Raw genomic sequence first — 17,281 nt, 5'->3', positions numbered from 1 at the left:
TTTTGTTTTAAACAGGTTGGATAGGAGCTCTGGAATTTGAACGATCATGATCACATGAACCAGTTCTCACACACCATATGATTAGTCTTTCAGGAAAAAAAAAAAATCTGTTTAGAATTAAAAATGTGGCAGTTCCTGGCAAGAGAAGATTGCTTTTTCTTGTCAGAACTGCATTTTGGGGAACAGAGTTCTAGTATTACACAGCAGCACTTATCTATACAGCACTGCCTGGAACCATCACAGGAGCCCAGGGAGTGCTGGAAGGCTGAAGAACAGGTGAGGAAATGTCAGCTTCACCTCCTTAAAGAAGAGCACAATGATCAGTTTTATCAAGTATAAACAAATGAAATACTGTGGACAGTACTGTAATATTCAAGTTAAGCAGACACACACACAAACTCCTCACCTCTTTACAAAGGAAAACAGCACACATCACAAGAGGATCAATGCACTACATGTTTTATTAAAAATGCAATTGTATTTAGCTTTATATCAAACAGTTTTATCACATGAATCCAAAATGGTGGACCAATGCACATGTTGCCAACATGCAGGATCAGTATCAAACCACACAGGATTATCACAAGGAACAAGGCCACCTGCAAAATGCAGCCCAAATCTCTCAGCTCCTTTGGGAGGGGGCAGAGCTGGCCCCTTGCCCCTCTGAGCAGCCCTTTGCCCAGAGGAGCTCTTGGTTCAGGTGACCTGCCTCACCCAGCCTCCCTTCCTGCCACACTGCCAGCCTTGCCTTGCCCTCTGCTCCTTCCTCTCTTCTGATTCAAACCCACCAACAGTCTCCTCTACCCATTCCCGAACTTCTCATGCCAGCAAGTCCTCAAATGCTGCACAATGCTTCTCTAATGCATCAGCTCAGGAACAGCTTGGCTTAGTCCAAAAAGGAGCAAATAAATCAAAACATCCCAGACAAGAGAGTTGTGAACAGCTGCATTCACAAAGGGTGGGTGAGGAAATCCATAAAAGCAGCTCCACATTGTCTCTCCTGGTGCTTCTTCAGATCTGCCTCTCCCAAAAGTCAAATGCTTTGAGCTCAGCCCAGCAGCACCAGCCAAGATGCAAAATTGCCTTTCATTTTTAGTTTGTGCAGAGAATTTTTCAATATCAAGGGGCTGACCTAGAGAAGTATATGGGTTGTTAAGACAGAACTGTTAATTACCAATACTATTTTAGTCACTAGGTCTCACCAGAGCATGACAAGAAGCTGGGAGCCACTGTTGTTAACAAATACCCAGGTTGGCTGCTGCTCCTGTCCTAGGTCTCAGGGTTCATGCTACAGCAGCAGGCCTGACCTCACTCCTCTGAAGAACTTCAACTCAATATGCTTGAGAGCAGGATAGTGGGGGCACCTCCATAGCCATCACTCAAATCATCCCATCAAGGATTTATCTCCTCTTGCAGCTTATCTGGAGCCTTTATTAGAAAAGGATGGATTAAAATTAAAAGTTAGCATCAGGATTGCTGTCACATTTTAGTAATAAGAATCAGCACACACAGCATCTCAGTTGAGAGACCACAGAATTCTGTGAGAGCCCCCTGAGCCAGGGCAGGCAGGGTGAGGCTGCACTGCAGCACTGGGGAGGCTGCAGGAGTCCCTTCCCTGTGCCCTGCATTAACCTTGGAGCTGATTCAGGGCACAGAGACTCCCAAAGCTTTTCTGTGAAGGAGAATTCACATTTGCAGCTTTCACTGCAGGCATTTCCTCCCTTCTGCTGTGCAATATTCCCCTCTTTGAAGCTCAATTGATTTCCATGATCCCCCAAGGGCCCACAGGAGCATAACAATCTCATTTCTGAACACAATGCAGAGCCCACGGTGCTATCAACCACAGTTTAAAGACTTCTCCACTTCAGGGCAAAACCTTACAAAATGCTTTCATGTATCTTTCAAGTTATGTTAGTTACTGTTTCTTTGGAGAACACACTGAACTGGCTATAAAGTCACTACACACTAGTCAGGTACTTCTAATACAATGGCTGAAAAACAGTAAAAAAAAAAAAGAATTAATTGATAAGAAAACAAAAAGCAAGAACATCCATGATTTTATTACAAAAACACCCAGCAACTGTATTTAACACAAAAACAGTAACTGAGAGTCTCTTTTTATTTTCTTTCAGTGTACATGCTCATTATTATTCCATTTAATTTACAGAAGGGGTATGTAAAATGAAATTAAAATTAGAGAGGAAACAAAAAGGAAGATTGAGGCATAGAATTTTCTTAGCAAGCAACGATCACAGGAGACAGCACAGATTGAACAGGGATTCAACAGGAGTGACACCTAGGGATAAAGGTAAACAGTAACTTTTTCCTTATCCATTAGATTCTCCATGGGGCTTTTTTGTTTGTTTTAGCAAAACAGTTTAGAGTATCACAGTATACAGGAAGACTAAATGGCAAAGAACGTCTCACACACACACACACATTTATCCCTGCTACTGGTCCAGGATCCCAAACTTCAGTTAACATTCAATTTCCTATCTCTCATTCATTGATAAACTATACAGGATTACACTGTACATGGAGTTAAAATTACAAAAATGTCATATTTACAAAAATCTGTACACACATAGTAAAACTCACAAAATTGTCATCTATGTATCACAAGTTGCGACACCAAAATATTAAAAATGGGATAAAATTATACATTTCTCTTGTCCATTTTTAAAAAGGGTTCATTATTTCAAAGACAGACCACCTATTTTCTCCCAAATAAGACTGGTAAGAGAACTAGAAACCTAAAGTATCCTCCTGGGATAAAATGTCGCGAGCAGCATCTCCCAACTAGAAAGAAGCCTCTATCCTGTCTGCTGGGGTGGGGTGTGCAGTTAGCATCTATGTACAGAAATGGTGAAACTACAACAAGGATGTCTTTGGCTAAACCTTTGGCATAAATTAAAATCATACATCAAAAGTTACAGAAAAGGTTATCTCGGTGATGGCGGAATTCCAGAATTTCTTTCTGAGATACCATTACATACAGCTTTTCTTTCTCTGAGGAAATAGAGGAGGAATAAAGGATTTTGGAACAGAGGCAAATGAGGCAACATTATTTCTTCGTTAAATTTTTCACTAGTATGAAAAATTGTATCAAATCTTTTCATTAAAACATAATTCAATCATAGAAATAACCCCTTCCAGAATTTTTTTTTTCTTTCGAAATTGCATATGAAAAAAATTAGTAAACCAGCCATGACAGAAAAAAATTGTATCAGCATATCAAGTACATATTAGTGCAGGAAGGTGGATAAATTTGATCCACTGTATAAATAAGCTTTATGCGCAGTGTACATTAAATAACCACCACACCCCACTCACACCCAGTACACAGATGCTCCTCAGTGAAGATAAACGTTTATCAAGTAATTAAAGTGTATGTAGTGCAAATGTTACAACCAAGTATTATGCACATGCTACTTGCTTGGTTTAAAGTTACACAAAGATGTGGTGCCTGAAATCATGGACATATATACATCCTTGTCACACTTGGTACAATGTCCTAAGCCACAGAAATACCGAGGTGTTTAGATCTATATATATATACACACACGTTTTCTTAAAATGTGACCACCACATCAATACAGTAACACAAACAGACTAAAATCAATACCTGCTTCCAGATGCTCCAAGGCTCAGAAAGTTTGTGCTTCTAATTCTTGCAGTCATTACGTGCCCCTCTTCCATTTCCCCCTTCTGCCAGCTGAGCAGGAGGGACAGTCTCTTCACGTCTGCGCTGCATAGGATGAGGGCAACGGAGAGGAATAAATGACGGCACAGGCACCTAAGCTGCTTTCCTCCATCAACAGTTCCATGCCCCATGATGAAGGGTTGAGAGAAATTTCCTCTCCACACCACTCCAGGGTGGAAAGGCTTATTGAAAAAAAAAATAAAATCATAACGTGCTTTCCATATTATAAGTGGCAGCAAATCAAGGCACGCTGTACTAATTCTGTAGCATTGAGATTAGCTGACTTTGCAGGGGATGCTCACTGGGGAAGGTCCGACGTTCTCAACTGGCTGCTGGGCCGTGTGGGGCCATACAGAGTAACAGAAGCTATGTGGTTATTCTGCATCACCTGCAAAAGCACAGCAGGGAAAAGGGAAATTAAACTAGTGCTACAATAAACAGAAAATCAGAAGTATTAAAATGGTGAATACAGAAGTGATCTGCCTGAAGAAAGAAATCCCAACAACAAACGACAGCAACAAGCTCTTGGCTAGTTCCTAAAAACAGTCTCTTAGATTTCCATGACACAACACCATCTGCTCCAACCAGCCATGTGAATGTATCTCCTGCTAGCACGAGTTCCAGGCGACAAACTTGAAGTTTCAGCTTCAACATACAAATGTACAACCTCAGAGAAGAGGTTGCAAAGTTTCCCTATACTAAAATTATACCACTCCCAAGCACTGGCTTTTACTGCCATAGGAAGCCACTCATAGTAGCAGCAAACTCATCTTCCCATGCTCAGACAAAAATAAAAGGTTTTTTCCTAACCTCAAAGATCATTCGCTGCAGTCCAAAGCAAAAGGTTGACCCAAATGGGTTAGTGTTGTTTGGAGATGATGACCTGAATAGAAAAGAGGGGAAAAAATTTTAAAATGGGAATCTGAGGATCAGGACCATCTTAAGGAGGAATAACTACTCAGCAACATAAGGTGAATTACAGCATCTTTATCATGGCTTTTACCCACAGAAAGTACCTCTACATTATGCAATACCATTGCTAGACTCCAAGTGAGCCAAAGGGAACTCTGGTTGATGCCACAGAGCCATTACTAACACTTGGGGATAAAGTAAAAAAAAAGGCACTAGTGACCTCTACAGGAAAACTCTCCTGCACTTAACTTGAACAGGAAGAACCCTAAAAAACTCCCAGATACACAGGAAGAGAGAAGCACCATGTTACTGCACATTATTTTTGTGCAAGATCCTTCCCTTTGTGTCTCAATCTCTACCATATATATTTACTATATATAGTCTATTGTTTATATTAACTAGATACTGTCTATTAATCAACTGGATTTAGCATGTTAAGAAGATTAACCTATATGATGCTGAAATAGAATAATCCAAGTTTTATTAAACAGCATTTTTCAGGATCTATGTACCACTTTCTTCCAGTTCTTTCCAGTATTTTTGGATTGTACATTGACAATTTCTGTTGACTGCAATGAATTTGAGATTACAGCCAAAAAAAAACCCCTAGTGAATATTTACCTTTTGTCCTTTCTTGTAAACTGGTCAGTTTTTCAAATTGCATGTCTGAGCCATTTGAGATGTGCTCAGTAAAGCGCTCTCTGGTTGAACTACTCTCTACAACACAGATGGAAGAAATAGAAGGGCTCTATGTCATCACTATTTCACCTTAGCTTTACTTCATTCACATGGCTTCTGCTCTAATCATCTCACTGGCATAACAGGAGTAAAGGGGAACAAAGGGCACAATGATTAAGGGGGGAAAAAAGAAAAAAAATCAAAGTCAAAATCATGTGAAAGTCTGATAAAAATACATTAATTTATCTGAAATTGCTATGGTATTTGCACAGTACCTATCATTTACACTTGTCTTGAGATAAAAATCATGGTTTGACATCATAAAATGATAACTCTGCAAACAGATAATGCCCATTTAACCCAGTATCCACCTCAATGCCTGCAGAAACACAGGAAATTTAAGGACTATTCTATCTTCAGTCAGCTTGAAGGAACTGTAGAATCATGTATGTTCATAAAAGACAAGCTTCTTCAGACAGACTGCTGTTGTATGTTTTCATGTGCATATATGCTGTGCTATATCATGTCATGTTATTGAAATACTTTTATAAAAACTCTACACTATTTATTACTCATAAAGAAAGATTATTCGATGCACTGTTCACTAAGAGATCTTCTCTGGATTTTGCATTTCAAGGAATTTTGGAAATGCTTTCACTCAGCATGTCAGTTTACTTCCTCTGAGAGCAGCTATCTCATCTTGATAGTGGCCAAAAACCCCTGAAACTTTAACCAGCAAAGCAGTACAAAAGTAACCAGCACCATAAACATTCTTCATCATCCTCTGCTGTCAACCCAGTCCTTGCCAAGTAAAATAATGAGAGATTTTTACCTGTGAAGTACCACTGGCTTCTCTACAGGGTGCCCCAGTAGATCCTGAATACTGTCCCACTGTAATACAACAATGAATTTGTGTTAAAATGAAGCACAAGAAAACTCTTCTTTTTATCTAGGAAGAGTGCCATGCACATTTGTTAGTGACAAACCTATTTGTCAAACAAACTTGAGGTATTCGCATTAGTATTTTGTGACTGGAGCTATATTCAGTAATGGAACTATCCACTGCTAGGGCTAGTGAGTTATCTTAAGGTATATTCTTATTTTTGTCTAAAAGTAGTTTGGAATTAGAATTATTAATATAAAAATTTCTATTGGTCTTATGAATAAAATGTTGCTGGAAAGTCTTGTCTTGTGGCATTTATGGGGCACCTCAGAGAGCAAAGCAGCTGTGGGAAACTTCAACAAAATATCCTCTTACAAATATTTGCAGAGAGAAAAAATAGCCCCACTGCTACCTCTCCCGTAAGTCTTTCCTTGATTTAAGCAACAATTTTGGAGAAGAGGAAAGCTGCACTATTTAATGACTGGGAAGTGTCCAACAGTTTTCCTCACTTGAACCAGACTCCAAGAAGCTGCAGTTTCACACACAAGACTGAAATAAGTCAAAGCACTGAAGGGAGTTAGTTAATTCAAATCAAAAAGCATAGAATGGCATCTTCTGGAGTCAGATTGCTGACTCCAATTTTTCTTCCCAGTATGGGAGCCAAAATTCACCAAGGAAAGCCTTCATTTGGCACCCCAGGAACCAAGAGAGCAGCAGTGACCCTGGCTGAATGCTGACTGCAGAGACATCCATGAACAGTTTTTGAGAAGTTTTTCAACTTAATGCAGCTGTCAAATATGCAGCAGCACCTGCCCAGCTGGGAAGTTCATTTGGGTGGAAAGGCTGTGGAGTGTTCAAGGAGTCTGCTGTCATCAGGGGATGTCACACTGGCAGTGACATTTTTAAAGGCTGCTGACTAAGAAACATCCCATTACTGGTGCCCTTCAGAAGAAAGTGGAAGGGCACTGGAGTCTCCTGTTCAGTCCATGTCTTCAAGAGCTATGCTTAGAACAATAGCTCTGTGAGAATTTTGTTTAGGAACATGTCTCCAGCTAACATTCAGCCACTACTGCTGCTGTTTTCCCCTATCACTTATTTCACTATTTCTACCTGCAGCTGTGTTAAAGCTATGCCACAATGTAGTAATTTAGTTTACTTGAAGAGTGCTATTACAAATGAATTCAATCATTTAACATAACAAAATATTTAAAACACAAGACACACACTAACTTTTGGCCTTCTACTATTCCACTTTAAAACAGCATGATACCACTGCTGTAATTTCCTTGAAGTGTGTTGTAAAGTTGGCATGAATCATTTAGATGGTTTAAGAAAATCAGAAAACATTCAGTTCTGCACAGGCTCACCTTGCTGTATGTTGTACACGTTTCTGTCTGTGAATCAGCACTATCTATGAAACAAAAAAAAGAAAAGCTTTTATAGCTTAAGCTTGAACAGCCCCCTACATAATCCTTTATTCTGGCATGTTAATTCAGATAGCAGGAGACACAGGAGCATTAGATCAGGTCATATACAAATTTACCAGCATTCACTAGCAATCAGAATTGTCAGTAACACTGACTAAATGCCAGTTAAGGTCATAAAGCAAACCTCCCTATTTACAGCAAGTCCCAACTTTAAGATTATAAAAGCTTCAGCTTTAATCTCAGATGGAAGAACACCACTGTAGAAGAAACCTCATCTCTTTGCACTAAGCTAACAAGCCTAGCACAGCATCTCCAGGAGGTAACATGATGTGCCACTCATTAATTCTAAATCACTCCACTGCACTTGGAAGGAAAGCTGGCTAAAAGTGACATCTGGGGACTCAGGAGCTGGCAGGCCTGAGATCAGTGAAAACATCACTCTTCCACAAAAAAGCTGGCAGAGAGCTTGGGAATTACAGCCTACCTATTAAAAAATAAAAGAACAGCATTGCATTTACAATTACAGCCTTTAAACAGAAACTGTTTGCTGGTGGTTTCAAATACTTTCATACATATCTTACACACATATACTTGGGTACTCCTAAATACTGAAAGCTTGTTCCCAAAACAGTAGGAATGGACCTAGACATTAAAATGTCAAACAGAGCTTTCAGTCAAGTTAAAGACCGTTTGCTCGTCTGTATTTTTCCCTCTCTAAATATGCTCTCTTTGTGCTGAGAGTTCAGTGTCTGTGCAACTTGAACTTTGGCTCTTAATTTATCATCTGAACTTGAAGCACAAAAGGGAACTAATACAACTGCATCAGACACTGCCACCAGAGGGAAGAAGATGGGCTCTTCAAAACTATTACAACATCTGTTCACAACTTGTTGCATGTCCTGGACATAAGCTAGAGGCCAGAAAAGCTGGTTAGAAATGCCAAATAGAGAGACACATTAGGAATAAATTCATAATGCTACTTGAGGTAAATAAAATTAATCACAAATTAATGCTTTGAAGTACAATAACCTAAGGGAAATAATTTTAGAAGTGAGGATTTTCATGCTCATTCTCTTGGCTGAAGTACAAATCCACTTTCCTGTAAGCCTGTATACACAAACGTTGTTTTTCCAGGTTTTTAATCCTCCATATGCTCAAACTGCTGTGACAGCCACAGGAGGATTGCACTTCACACAGCAAGCAAAGTGCTTGCAGTAAATACCAATCAGAATGAGGAAAACATCCCTGGCCAAAACCTAGGCAGCATCTGGCATTCCCTGGATAATCCAAATACCTCCCAGTACACATTTTTTCTTATGTTGAAGAAGTGTACTTTGATCACTGTGATCTTCAGACAGGGCTCCCCTACTTTGCTCAGATTAGTTACTGCACAGAGCTGGGAATATCTTGGTACCTTGCCAAATCAGCACTACAGATTATAGAGTTATTTTTTAATAGATTTTTGGATTTATTTTCAGGTGAACACAGACATACTTGGTCTGTAGCACACAGAGCCAACATATCTGGATGTTTACTTTCATTCCCAGATAAACCAGATTATATTAAATACCAGTGGACTGGACAGATGAGCTCAGACTAACACTGCCTTACAGATTTTGAGCCTCCAGGTACAAGGTAATTGATTTTAGCAGAGCAGCAGCATTACAGGATATTGTGATGTTGCAGCTAAATATTTGCATGATCCAAGTAAGTGAAGAGGTAGTGTAAGTAAAATCAGAGAACTGCTACCTTGCCCTGAAGTGTCTTTCCCACTTAAATAGAAACCTAATCCCAAAACTTCCTCTCTGTCTCAATGACTGTCACTGTTAGCATCCTCTGACAATGAAGGACAATTAAAGACTGATCCCAGCTCCCCTTGGAGCATTGTGTGCCCCCTGCAGCAGGACAGCAGGGAAATGCTCACCTCTCTTAATGACGAGTGGAATCTTGAACTCACAGCGATGATAACTAGAAAGTGCAAATTGTAAAAGCTATTAGAGAACAGAGAAGCCAAGAAACTGCACAGCCACACACTTACAGCTCTTAATAATCCCTTTCATGAAAAGCTATATCAATAATGAAATTAAAGTGATGATCTATGATAGCAGATTATGTTCTCAGTTAGATTTTCTACATCAAAAAAGGCAGCAGCCTGGGAATGTCCTAATGCAATTCTTTAGAGGACACAAGAAGTCCTTTCGCATCAATTACTCTATTGTTACATTATTGTTACTCTATTGTTACACAGAGTGGATGGAGAAATACTTAGCCATGAAACAGCACTATAGATTTCTCTGTCACTAACAGCTTTACTCAGACATCCAGTCACTAACTCATAATGTTCCTCTAAAGAGTTTACACTTAGAAAGTACTGAAAATATGTTCAGAAAATGAGATTTTTTTAATTACTAATTGAAATCATGTTAGGAAGAAAACAGTAATGTAGCTACCAGAAAATGAGAACTCTGGCTAATACAAAGTTTGCCTCTATCAAGAGTTTGCACATCACACCTGGACCAAGACCTACCTTATCTCATTCACTGCTTTAAGACATACTTGCCAGTATATATAAAGGCATTTAATAGTAAAAAGAAAACACAACTAAAAATGTTACTAATGATGTCTGCAACCTCCACAGGTTACTAGATACAATATATTTTTTAAGTCTCTTTGACGTAATTCTATAAAGAGAATGTAAGATTTCCTTTTCAGTTGTTTTAATGTACTCTTTCATAGATGAGTTCTGTACACTCACATGTTAAAGTTGTAATGACCAGGATAATTTGTATGCAGGACAAATTTCTTCACCTTGTGAGTGTTTGCATCAAAGAGAATATCCTGTTGAAGACAAAAAACAAGATGAAGCAATCTGGGTAAGAAGGGGCATTCCCATGACTAACCTGAGAGGATTTAAAATAGCCCCTATATAGAGTGACATACATTTATCTCACTGAAACTGAATCAAATTATGAAAAGTAGTATCTGAAAATAAGACTATTTGTAAATTCAAATAACACATTTTCTCCAGCACTCAATTACAACCGCAGCTTCATTTGCTAATGTTGGCAAGTTTTCTAAGGAGATCCTGTTTTTCTGCATATTATTTACAGTAATGTAAACTAAAGCAAAACAGCTGCAAGAAGAAAAATGAAGATTTAACTAAACACCACAGCTCAGCAAGCTTTCACAACTGATGCTATGGCACACTTGCCTCAGTTCTGTGGGACAGGGGCATGGATCTCAGGAACAAGAACTAGTTACCTATGCATCAGCTACTACAGAAAAAGGAGAAAACCTAAGAGGCTGCTAAAGTGCAAAGAGCCCTCCATCCATGGGTGGAGATAAAATGCTGCTGATTAAATTTGTAAGTGTTAAAGGGAAGTCAAGTGAAGCTTTTCATATCCTGAGATTCCTAAGGCAGCAATCAAGAGCTTTGCAGGCTCTCATTTCCCACAGCCTTTACCCTCCTGAAAGGATTGCTGTGTAACTAAATCAGAAGTTTACATGAATTGTTCAGGGAAGCTTTCCACTCACCACTCCAAGTGTGAAATAATTGAAGAAGTAGTCATTGCACTTTGATGGGACCTGCTTGTGGGGCGAGGGCGAATGGATTTTCATCTGCAAGAAATATACTTTTCAGATGCATGCAATAATGCTTAAAGATGAATGCCTTTAATAACAACTCTACATTCAAACAAATTGCTATAATCTCATTTGAAATCTTTGTTCAACTAAGGAAGACACTGTGCTTCATGACAGGACCATCACCTGCTTGTAGCAGGCACAGTATCAAATCAGCTATTTCAGTTATCATAATTAAAGGTTTACTTACATTATTAAAAGGTCATAATTAAATCATAATTAAAAGGTTTACTTAGATTATGCTGTGTAAAAGCATTAGGAAAAGATCAAAGTGTATACTGAGGTTATTTTACATACACTATAAGTGAAAAAAATAGGCAGCACACACTTGCTAAGGCACATTTGGGATACAAAAGCACTCCCATTTGTAACTATTCTTAATCCAGTTAACATTACATTTATTTTAAAAATCAAATTGTGTAAACAGATTTGCATCAATTTAGATTTTAAAAAAGCTTCTTAAAGCCTATTACATAATGGTTCAGCCTGGTCTATCATGTCAAGTAATATGTTGAGCACCTGTAATTTGTGCTACATGGAAGTTCAACTTCACTGACCTTGCCAAACACAAGCACTATGATGAGACTGAGACACCAATGAACAAAGTCTGTGTCTGAATGAATTCCCTCACCTTGTCTTCAGACTTGTAGAAGACTTTGTGTGGAGAGCCCAAGGTGCTGAGCACATCCTGGCAGGAATCACCGAAGTACACGCAGCGCTCAAATACCCGCATCTTGGCATCAGCTAAAACACCTGGGCCACAGCCTGAGGAACAGAACACAGCTCTACATCCATCCCTCCTGATCACAGATACATCACTAAATCAACACCAAAAGGTTAGCATCATTCCTCTATTTATCACAAACCAAACAGCTGCATTCCTCAGACAACACTGCCAAACTAATTTTAACTATTTACTTTGCAGCAGTGTAAATATTTCTTATCAGAGCAGTGCATGTGCTGATTGCTGCATGGTTCCCCATTTCCACCTCCAATTTCAGCCATACTACCTTCACTTCCTTGCCATTCACATGGACATGACTTGGTTTCCCAGCCCATCTCGATTTGATCAGCTAGCTATTAGCAGTAAATACAGGAATTATTTCTATCCCTAGAATATTCTACTTTAGCAGCTAGAGATTTACCTCCAGCTAAAAACGTCAAGCACATGAAGTGAAATCCCTCACCCACATTAACTGTATCACAAAACACATTCTTTACTCAAGATTCCCATAACTTACTAAATCAATAGCAAGTATATCCCTGTGCAAACAACGTTAAAGCAGATCTTATTGAATAGTCATTACACAGATGAATTGCTGACAAATGTTACCAGATGTGAGGAAATGGAAAGATGTTGCACTTTGTGAGCCCACTTGCTTTCAGGAATGCAGCATCTTACATTTACAAGAATGCAAGGACACATATGCAGCAGTTACTGCAAAACACAGGATGTGCTCTAAATACACACTTGGCTTTCCTCACTATGCATTATTTATGTAGCTAGTTACCCACTAAAATAAATCAGAAAAATCCAATTCACTCATCCTTGATTTCTTAAGCAACAGTAACTGCAAATTAATACACAGGCAGAGAGACTTGAGCTAAAACAGCTGTGCAATATATTTTACAAGAGTTTCTACAAACTTTGTAAGATAAGAACAGAACGTGTCCAGATTGCTTCTGTGCAAGTTTGTCTGAACATCAGTGAAATTTTAATAATTATTTTAGTCATTAACAATATTTCCTTTAAACTGCATGCATATACATTTTTAACAAAACTTGACACTATACATGTCCAATTTCACAAAATCATTTACATAGTTATGATGCTATAGCTAACTCCTTCCCCAGTACATGAGGCAATATGTTCTCTACACTAGACAGCTCTACCTTATCTTCCTCTGTAATAAGAGAAGCAAAGTAGGTTGAAAATATCTGCTCCTTTTTTATTCTTCATCTAGAATTTTATTTTTTCAACTTTAGCGCGTGTATTCCAAATGTGTCCTCAATATACATAGAGCTAGCAATCAGGACAGGTGAAAAGCTGAGCCTCCTAATGAAAATTGTTAAAAATTGTTTTTCTTAAAAACACTGTCAAGTCTCAAGAACAAGACTCCTTTGCAGCTGTTAAATCTGCCCTAATTTCTAAGCACCCTCCCATCTCTGAAAGCACATAAAAAAAGAGAGACTCATCAGCCTCTCTTCACTTTCACCACCGTCTCCTACAGTAAATGAAAACAGAACTGAATGGGAATTGCAGTTTAATGCTGCAGCTTTAATGTAGTCACTTGCTAGCACTTTAAAAAGCCTTCCAGATTTAATCACAAGAATAGCAACACCATACAGCTCCCTGGAATGTCAGAAAAAGCACACGTACACAAGCTTTCTTGGTTTGTCACAGGTTTTTTAGTGATGTACTGAGAACAGTGATCTGTTTTCTTCTACATACATCTGGAGACAAATTCCATTTCTGCACACATATTCTAAGAACTCAGAACATGTGAGGGCTCCAGTTCCCAGTAATTTCTCCAGAGTCAGGAAAAAGCAGCATTGAGCAGGTTCATCTTCAAAAAGATTTAACTGGGTTTTGTTCCAATAATTCAAAGTAAAGTAGATAAAACACTTTGAAATCCCTTACTAAATCATCACAAATAACCTGTGCTTAATTCACACAGGTTTATACCCTTATTTCCCTGAGGGGAACAAGCAGTGCAATGTTCTGAGTTTCTCCAGTACCTGCAGTGAGGAGGCGAAGCCGTAAACCTGAGGGTCCAGTTCCATCTCGCAGAACATCGACGTTCTCAGCATACACATTCCCAAGGAAACAGCTGAGAGGCATCAAGGGAGCCCTGAAACCAATCAAACAAAATGTGCACAGGATTTGCTTCACCTTCAAATTTTCCTCTAACAAGCTGGTACGAGTTCATTGGAACAGAGCACATTAATTTTGACAAAGCTGCATGTAACCGAGACTGAAGATTAAAAATTATATTAAACAGAAGGATCAGAAAGCATGGGGGAAAAGAAGAGGAACAAGTCAGCACTCAAATGCAAGGTCTTTACCATTAATGAAAAAAAACAGCAAGTTTCAAAGACTCCAGGAATTAAGGAATTATAGAAACTGTACCTAGCCTTTGGATATCGCCTATGAGGAAATGTCAGCTCAGATTTCTCTCAGGGAAAATGAAATTGTGGAGTGTTTAGAGCTAACTATCACCCAAATGCAGCAAAAGAGCTTCCTCTGTGATGCTCCTACTGCTCTTGGGAGGGTACTGCATAGCCCAAAACATGAAATCAGTTTGTGCAGGTACACCCAAGGATACTGTGCTTCTTTACTGGGCAAGTTCTCAATTTAATTCAACACCAACATTATTTTAGAAAATAATCACGGTGCCAAGTGAGATATTTTTAATTGAAAGGCATATTTTCTGTGTATCAACTTGTATGTGCTCCCTAAAATTCCCTGTTCTTATGTTCCTCCTGTGGGTGAATGACAAGCTAAAAGTTGGGCTTTGAGCTCTCTCTTACACACACAACAGAGCCCCATGCAACAATCAGTGCTTTCACTAAAGCTCACCATGTCACAGATGGGCACAGACAACAGCACTTTTCTCAAGTGCACTTGTTTCTAATTAAGAGACAATGTCAGCATAAACTAAGCTCCCTCCCTTCTGAGCAGTGTTTATCTCCTGGCCTTAAAACTCAACTGTCTCTCTGAGAAAAATACCCTCTTATCAGTCTGGGTATTTCTAAGATTAGGGATCTCGGAATCCTAGAATGATTTGGGTTGGAAAGGACCTTAAAGAACACCAAATTCTAGCCCTCTGCCATGGACAGAGACTCCTTCCACTAGGCCAGGTTGCTCAAAGTCCCACCCAGCCTAGCCTTCAAGATAAGCTCAGTCAGGTATCTGCAAATACATTGAACATATGACAGATTATGCATATGGCATAGTTTATTAATTTTGTTTAGTAAGAGAATTTAAGACTCTTAATAAGGCCCTGCCATGACATACATATTCTCAATACCCTACAAGCTTACAGACTGCCTACACAGAGTTTGATTTGCTTAAGAAGAGGTCATCAGCACAAACAAAATCTAGAGGAAGAACAGCCTTACATGGTGTTACTGAATTCACAATGTTCCCTACTTTAATTCATTTTCAGGTCAATTGAACTTGCCTACTACAGCTGAACCAAGCTCATTTTACAGCAACATAAATCAAACCAATGTTTCATTATAAGGGCTGAGGACAACACCTACAGAAATCTAAATTATCTAAAGGCATTCTGAAGATCCAAAGTGAACTAAAAAAATATACTATTCTATTTAGCAATGACAAAGCACTAAATAAATGAGGGAAAGAGCAGGAGCAGCTGCACATACTTGGTGTCCTGCAGGCTGTTCCCATTGTAGATGTACATGCGTTTCACAGTCGCGCCGTGCGGGATTTGCAGAGAGGCCAGACCATGGGCAAAGTTAGGCTGGGGAAACACAAAATCCCTCTTGTTATACACCACAGCAGACACCTCAGCTTCAGAAGACACTTTCAGACACTTCAGGTCAGAAATTGCTTTAGAGATGCTGTATATGCTTACCAATTCAAGCAAGTCTCCAGCAAAAGACAAGGGGGCAAAATAACAGAAAAATCCAGCCTTCTAGGTGGTGTTTCTATTCCACCACTCCTGGATTCCTGAGCTGGGGTGAAACACTCAGCATGTTCATTCATCAAAAGATGCCACTAATCTGACAATTAGTCACTGTGTGACCTGAGAATTCAAGTCTCTCCTTGGTTTGATCATGGGCAGCTAGCAATTTTCAACTATTTGTACTGATACATTGTTATATTTAAGAAACCATCTGTCTTAAAGGAAAACTTCCCCTTTTTGTCTCCCACTGCATTAATTTCTGCCTTTTAACATTTTTGCTGGTTCCCAAGATGCTTTATCTGATGAACAGAAACTTGTTCATTAAACAGATTTTCCGCTCTCCTTATCACCACATTCTTACACATACTGTTTTGACAGGGATTTGAGTGCTCTCATCAAATAGAAAGCATGTTAAGGAAGTCAGATTGACTCTTACTGCACTAGAAGAAGGAATTTCTTTCAATTCTGAATGTGACAGGACATTCAAGACCAGTAACATACTTTGCTGTCACCAGACAGAAAAAAACCCTATCTTTGTCACAAGCAGTCAACAAAAACAAGATGCACAATATGCAAACTATTACCTGATCTACTTTAGCAGGCATCACATAAGGTAAACACACACACAAAAAATTCTTAGGAAAAACATTAACCTAGAACAGTAACTTTCAATGCTGTAGATATTAAGAAAGGAACCTCCATTACTTAGCAAATCTAGAGATGTCCCAATTTCAATTCTCATCCTGAATTTGCCCAGAACATTAATACCTTTTGCTTCTTAAAGAACATGAAATTACAGATTATTGAAGCAAGCAAAGGTTTTCATGTTCTCCTCATCTGCAGCTTGTTTCCAGCTATACAATAAACTCCAAAGTTTTCTTCATAGTTTTTCCATTTCCATAAGCAGAAGATTACACTGCTTTGCTAAGTAGCTTAGCATTCCTGTACAATCTTCCCTGAACTTGACAGATTCAAATTTGACTTCACTCTGCAATCTTTTGTAATGTTCCTCTCTAAAAACTTTAACAAAGACTTGTCTTCCCTGTGGACTGTTTCATACTGCTATGTTTTCAAAACAACCCTACTTTTACCTGTTCCTGGGGAGACTTTGGCATTACACTCTTTGCAAAGAACATTTTACTAACCTCACTAGAGCAGCTGAATGAGACATTTGGAGAATGCAAAATTAGTTTCTCCACTGTTCCATCAGTTTGATTTTAACATCTTTTAGGTAGTCCTGCAAGGAGCAGGGAGTTGGTCTCAATGATGCCCCTACAGGTTCCTTCCAACTTGAGATATTTTATGATCTTTACAAATCTTTGGTGAAACAATTTACTTCCTCAGTAGTTTGGCTATTTCATTCACCAATGCCCTGGGAACTCTC

The 17,281-nt window shown here is 38.9% G+C and overlaps 1 protein-coding gene across 2 annotated transcripts in view; it reads right to left on the bottom strand.

Moving 5' to 3' along the window:
* Window positions 1-443: 443 nt before the first annotated feature.
* PHAF1 (phagosome assembly factor 1) overlaps window positions 444-17,281 on the bottom strand; it is a 36,582-nt gene continuing 19,744 nt past the window's right edge. The window contains exons 8-18 of one of the 2 annotated variants that reach the window (XR_008482722.1): window positions 15,635-15,732; window positions 13,985-14,097; window positions 11,877-12,010; window positions 11,138-11,221; window positions 10,359-10,441; window positions 9,528-9,571; window positions 7,544-7,587; window positions 6,126-6,184; window positions 4,514-4,586; window positions 3,626-4,091; window positions 444-1,428 (exon numbers count right to left, since the gene is read on the bottom strand). Coding sequence is in view for 1 of the 2 variants with exons in the window: in XM_054269482.1 (XP_054125457.1) it covers window positions 4,002-4,091; window positions 4,514-4,586; window positions 6,126-6,184; window positions 7,544-7,587; window positions 9,528-9,571; window positions 10,359-10,441; window positions 11,138-11,221; window positions 11,877-12,010; window positions 13,985-14,097; window positions 15,635-15,732 (822 nt within the window). In the remaining variant the exon portion in view is untranslated. Of the gene's footprint in view, window positions 1,429-2,105; window positions 4,092-4,513; window positions 4,587-6,125; window positions 6,185-7,543; window positions 7,588-9,527; window positions 9,572-10,358; window positions 10,442-11,137; window positions 11,222-11,876; window positions 12,011-13,984; window positions 14,098-15,634; window positions 15,733-17,281 lie in introns of those variants that run through there. The other variant, XM_054269482.1, reaches the window with a different exon arrangement.

This window comes from Melozone crissalis, unplaced genomic scaffold (genome assembly GCF_028551555.1).
Source record: "Melozone crissalis strain CALT ecotype California unplaced genomic scaffold, PUWL_Pcris_2 ptg000007l_1, whole genome shotgun sequence".
NCBI lineage: Eukaryota > Metazoa > Chordata > Aves > Passeriformes > Passerellidae > Melozone > Melozone crissalis.
This window is presented reverse-complemented; position numbering and strand designations above follow the sequence as displayed.